General features: G+C 46.8%; 1 protein-coding gene across 1 annotated transcript; it reads right to left on the bottom strand.

Moving 5' to 3' along the window:
* Positions 1 to 2,127: 2,127 nt before the first annotated feature.
* Positions 2,128 to 4,987, bottom strand: Mars2 (methionyl-tRNA synthetase 2, mitochondrial). Its single transcript, XM_032901118.1, has one exon. It carries the CDS (start codon positions 4,955 to 4,957, stop codon positions 3,197 to 3,199), a length of 1,761 nt encoding a protein of 586 aa, XP_032757009.1. The 5' UTR covers positions 4,958 to 4,987; the 3' UTR covers positions 2,128 to 3,196.
* Positions 4,988 to 6,309: the final 1,322 nt, after the last annotated feature.

The raw sequence follows: 6,309 nt of genomic DNA, 5'->3' as shown, positions 1-6,309 counted from the left end.
CCTTAGTTCCTCCCCTACCCACAAACTGGTAAAACTTTGCTGCAAAAAAACATGTTCTGGGGGTTGGGGATTTAGCTCAGCGGTAGAGCACTTGCCTAGCAAGCGCAAGGCCCTGGGTTCGGTCCCCAGCTCCGAAAAAAAGAAAAAAGAAAAAAAAAATGTTCTGTCTCCAAATACTTGGGTAAAAGACAAGGTAAGAACCCACCAAAGTTCATATCACCCAGAACTACAAGAACTTTCTTCATCTTAACTACAGGCAATGGGAAATTGCCACGAGAAGGCAATTATAAATTACCATAAAACATCAGTGCTCACTAGCCACATCTAAGAGCCTTGCCCCGTAACCCAAGATGACATCAATGCAGTGCATTGACACCACATACTAGGTAGATAGGAGCAGAGCAATCAACTCCAGGAAGCCATCCTACTATAATCTCATAAGCTCACTACGTCTGCTTCTTGAGTCTTTTGAAGCCTGCATGATCAACTAACAGCCACTCCAGCATCAGAACTTCTAAGGCTAAAGGACTCTATTGCAATTTGTTAGAACCTTCACCAAAAAAACCATCAAACAAGTCTGTGCTCCAGGGCCCAACTTCCAGCTGATGCTCTTACACAGCAGCTTCACAGTCTGTTTGCACTTACTAAAGCTCAGAGGAGCTCAAGTCCTTATAAAATGACTGAGATTAGTTCAGAGACTGTCTACTTGCTGCTTTTTTAGCCACGGGTTTTTCCAATTTGTAAAGTGCCTAACAGTTTGTTTGTAGAATATACCTCACAGTACATACACAGTAATACTGTTTAACATAAAGGTTACCTACTGCTCCTAACATGACTCCGTAGACAGAGGACAGGAGCCTGAAGAGGTGAGACCTGTTACTTGTTTGGCAGTATGGGGGACTGAACCTGGGGCCCTCCATGCTTGGTAAGTGCTCCACAACTAAGCTCTAGGTCAACCCCACTGTCAAAGCTTCCTAATGTGAACCCCTTAAAACACCTGATCTGTGCTGTCACTTCCTGTAATGCTACCTCCCAAAGTATCTAAGAGTCACAAAGGTACTGGGATGTGGGGACCTCATAGCAAAAGGTCCTAAAAGATGCCACATAAAGTCTTAACATTTCTGGAATAGGGAAGGTTATAAACCTCCACATTAAGCACACACAGCCCCATCCCATCACCTTGGAAGGGCAATCCCTCCAAGCAAATGTAATTCCCCACTAGGCAATCTGAACTGCTGTATCAAGACAAACACTAATGTCAAAGGACTATTTGTCTCACTACTGCGCCTATTATAGAAATCTGTCTGACCTTATCACCACAGAAGAAGGATCCAATTTACCACTTTTCTACTCTGAATGCCCTGGCTGTTAAAAAATCAAGCCATCTCTTTTCTGGTCTCCCATCTGTGTCTAATAGCAGCTAATTAAATGCCTTCACAGATAACAGGCTACAAAAACCAACAACAGCAAGACAATCTCCACAGGGATTGGAGGATCACCTGTGGAAGACAGTGGGTCCATGACACAAACTACAACACTGCCGTAAAGGCTCACCAAAGGAGAGGTTAGAATCTCACTGGTTCTCCAGCGGTCTTTCTGGCAAACACACTACCTTGCATCACTAGAGCCCTGAGACTGCCCTGTACCCCAGAAGTTTGCCCTACTAATCTGAGCAGGTAACTGTGGAGGCCTGAGATGAGCTAAGGCCCAAAATGATAATAAGGAGTAAAAAGGAAAGCTTGTGGAAATGGTCCTTCACCTTACCATGCAGTGTTCCCTAGCAACCTACAATCCGTCACTTTAATAAAACAAGCTAGAGACAAATGGTGTCACTTAGAATAAGTCTGCAGAAACTTCCAGCACAATTGTTTACTCCATGGTGAGCTCTTCCTGCTTAATGCCATACTTAAAATGTAAAGCTCATTTTAAACTGTGGCCTAGCCGTCCCATTACTTTGAGACATTAAGGCTGATTTACTACATTCTAACCACTACCCTTATTGTCACTGTAACATCTTCCCTGGGTGTTCTTTCATGAAGCCTTGGAGACAGCCCTGAATCCCAGACAGTCCTGAACACTGAAATTCTCCCTTCAACATCACCATCAATAAGTGTAACCGAACAAGTGTAAAGAGGGTGCTTAAAATCACTTTAATAAGTTAAAAGACAGGCATGGTGGCACATCCCATAATCCAACACCTGAAAGACGGAGGCAGGAGAATAAGAAACTACACAGTGAATGCTTGTCTCAAAGAGAAGTAACCAACAAAAATTACTGACATATATTTACTAATTACAATATATCATTCCTATATTATGTATCCTGAGTGACCAAAAATAATCACGAGGTAAATTATGTATGTGGATAATAATATAAAGACACTACAACCCTTTGGTGGGCTTTATAGATGAACATGTAACCATTACTAAACTTTATCTGTAATACACAGTGTACCTCAAGAGCTTCATAGTTTTATCATATAACAAACCTGTCATACTTACTTATTAACCTATTGTACTTGTCATGTTAGTAGTTTTAAAATTAGAATTCTAGTGTCTTTTTGTTAAAATAGCAGTGGTTCCAAAGCTATTCTTTAAGAAGAACAGTACAATTCTAAAATTCTGTGAATTAAGACAGCTGAAAATAACTGTCTTCTGAAAGGACACTCTCGAGGAGCTGCATGTGCGAGAGCAGAGCCATCTACTGGATGGAGTGTACTATTACAAAGCACAACTGCTGGGCTGACAAATCATAACTGAGGCAACTTAGAAAATGAACATGGGCAAAAATCATCTAGTCTAGGAACCGGCTCCTAAAGTCCTATCCTAGTAAACTCTGTGTTTAACAGAAGCAGCTTCCAACCCTAGTTTCAGTTCAAGAAGGGACTGTGATAAGTCAGCCTGAAGATCAGAAGCCCTGAGGTAGTCTGGACCCTGGGTTGGGCGAAGAAGAGGGAACAGTGAGGGAACAGTGTCAGTGTCTCGGTCCTGCTCTCAACCACCCTTCTCTTGGAGACATTGGCAAACAACAACAGTGGTTACCCGCACTGAGAAATGAAAAACCGGGTTAAGAACCTGAATCACTCGGTCCTTGAGGACACACATGTGCTCATTTGATACACTTTATACACGACTTTACTGAAAAATTTAAAAAGAATACATTTGATCTTTTACCATCAGCCATAAGGGCTGAGTTCCTAGGTCCTATGGGCTTTCACTAGCCGAGTCCTGGATTGGTCCAGTCTGGGAAACAAAAGCCCAGTGTCAGGTCCCAATTTTCTCCCTTCAAAGGGGCATGGGTGTCCATAGAATCGAGGTAGGAAGTAGAGCTCTCCAAGGCTTCTCTCTGTGGTAGAGACTCCCAGTCTTGACAGCAACTTATCAGCTAAGTTTGGTGTAACAGGCTGAAGCAAAGTTCCAAACACTCGCAAGCACTCCAAGGCCACGTGAAGCACGGTACCCAGCCAGGGAGCATCCGCAGGGCTCTCCCAGGTCAATTTCCATGGTGCGTGCCTTTGGACGAAGCCATTAGTTTGCCGAACACAACTGGATACCGCCTCCAGAGCCTTATAGATCTGAAAGTCGTTATAATAGCCCGCTACCAGTTTGGGTAAGGTGGCCACTGCACTTACAAGTGCGTAGTCTTCTGCTTGTACACGGACTGACGGCCCCATTAACCCCGGCTCACTGGGGAAACAGGCAGTACAGAAAGATGGGTAGGTCCCAGAAGGGTTTATTCTGTAGGCAGTGCACCGGTTTAAAAGCCCTCCTAAGGCATCTGCCAGCTCAGAGTCCAGCAATTTAACCACCTTCTCATCATAGTAGTCGCAGTCCCAGTTGGGAACGCCCTGCCGAAGAAGAAAGTAGCGGAAGCCATCCACAGTATAGCGATCAAGGCAAGTCCTGGGATCCACCACGTTGCCCAAGCTCTTGGACATTTTTTGGCCACTTACCGTCCAGTGCGAGTGGACACAGATGCGATGTGGTGGCCTCAACCCTGCCCCTAGGAGAAGGGCAGGCCAATAAATAGCATGAAATTTGAGAATGTCCTTACCGATAATATGAGATGTTGCTGGCCACCAAGACTTGAAATCTGCATCCGGGTAGCCAACTACAGTGAGGTAGTTGACCAGGGCATCCAGCCACACGTAGATAGTCTGCGAGTCGTCCCCGGGAACTGGAATGCCCCAGTGCAGATGGCTACTCCTCCGAGAAACGGACAAATCAGGCAGCTCCTCCTCCAGCCACTGAAGAACTACCTGGTGGAACGGTTCCGGTGTGATCGCCTGAGGGTTGTTTCGAAGCCACCGCTGGAGTGGTTCTCGGAACTGAGAAAGCTTGAAAATGTAATTTTCTTCCTTGGTCCAGGAGACAGGGTGTCCGCTCTCGAGAGAGACATGACACGGATCCCCGGACGGACCCACCTGCCGAGTGACCTTGGCCTCAGGCAGGAAACACTCATCCGAGGCGCAATACCACCCTTCATAGATCCCTTTGTAAAGCAGACCCCGGGCCTCCAGCACACCCCAGAAGTGCTGCACCGCTACCCGGTGCCGAGCCTCCGTGGTGCGGATAAAGTCGGTGGAGGAGATGCCAGCCTCCCGGAAAAGCTGCAGGAACTGGGCAGACACTCGATCGCACAGCTCGATCGGGGCCAGGCCCGCGGTGGCTGCCGCCTGCTGGATCTTCAGGCCGTGCTCGTCCGTACCGGTGGAAAAACGCGTGGACCCAGAGCCGGGAACTCGGAGACAACGGTGGCGGCACAGGGCGTCGGCCAGCAGCGCGGAGTACAGGTGCCCGATGTGCGGCGCGGCGTTCACGTAGAAGATGGGTGTAGTGAAGTAGGCCCGCGCTTCCCGAGCGTCGCCACTAGCGCTCGGCGAGCACGAACTGTAGCGGCGACAGCCGCGGCCGGCCCGGGTGCGCGTCAGCACCCACAGAGCGCACTGCCGCAGCATGGTGCCAGCCGGCCCCAGCACTGAAGGCGGTGTTCCCAAGCACGTGAGAGGGCGCGTGCGCAGCTGGGAGGCACCGCAGCTTCCGGCGCGGAAGCCAATGAACGACGAGCAGTGACTCCTGTAGCCTCGCCCACGCCTGCCTCCACAGGCTTCCTGCAGCGCGCAAGGGCCGTTGGCCGGCGGGAGTTTTTGAGTAGTCGGCTAATGGGTTCCGTGTCAGGGCAGTTGGTGAAGGGAGAGCGTAGCCCGAGTGTTGTGCAGTTTTACTCGTTGGGATCTGTTCTGGATCTGAACTAAACTGATCGGTTCTGGACTGAGCTTGTTGGCAAGATTTTTATATTGAGGTATTTTCCCAAATCCATTAACTGTCATATAGCAAGGCACAAATCCGGCGTTTATCTCAGAATCTAAATAAATCTGAAAGAAGGGAAAAATAATTTCCTAAAGCACTTTAGGGAAGGATAAGCAGGGGAGAAAAGGAAGTAACGTGTCTGAACATTTTGCTGAGCCTTAAGGGTTGATTTGAGAATCATCCAGGCATCGGAGTGCCGAGTCACAGATGTGCAGATAAGGAAACGTTAACTTTCAGCTTTATTGTACAAAACCAGTCACAATTTTCTCCTCAAATGGTCTTGAAGTTCTTCCAAGACTGAGCTTTTAGTATGGAATCCTAATTTTTAGCGAGAGAGAATTTAGAAACCCAAAATTGTATTATTAATCCTTGGCTCGAAGCATATTTTCTCATCCACAACTGGCCTCCCCATATGTGTACATATGCACATAATAAAATCGGATAAAACACCTATAAACCCTCACCTAACTTAAGTACTGTTGGTGATTCTCAAAAGATGGTCCCCAAAGCAGAAGGAGACAGCAAGAACTTAGTTAGACATACATATTCTGAGGCCCTTTCACTACTGCTGAGGCAGAAACTGGAATCTCAGACCAACGATAGAAGCTTTACTGAGTTCCCCCAATGAACTGCAATGCACATCAACATTTAAGTTAGAGATGAGCTGCAGTTTAGATCTATGCGCTGCGTGCTAACCCTCTTCTATGAGCAGTAACTGCCCTGAGTTTAGCCTGCACGTCCACATTCCTGTACAGCCACAGTGCATCTGAGTAACACTGCTTATATTAATTACCATCTTAAAAAAGACGGGGACAGGTAGTCTCTATCTTACCTTTCTAATTCAATATTTTATTCCTAAGATTCAACCATATTGTTCATTCTTTTTGACTTGTGCATGGTGTGTAAAGACAGGTGGTGAGTTGGATGTGCTTTCTGTGATGGTTTAGAAGATAGACTGATGGAATTCTCTACAGGAACTACAGAAAGTGAGACAAACATC

Source organism: Rattus rattus, chromosome 4, assembly GCF_011064425.1.
Source record: "Rattus rattus isolate New Zealand chromosome 4, Rrattus_CSIRO_v1, whole genome shotgun sequence".
In the NCBI taxonomy this organism is placed as follows: Eukaryota; Metazoa; Chordata; class Mammalia; order Rodentia; family Muridae; genus Rattus; species Rattus rattus.
This window is presented reverse-complemented; position numbering and strand designations above follow the sequence as displayed.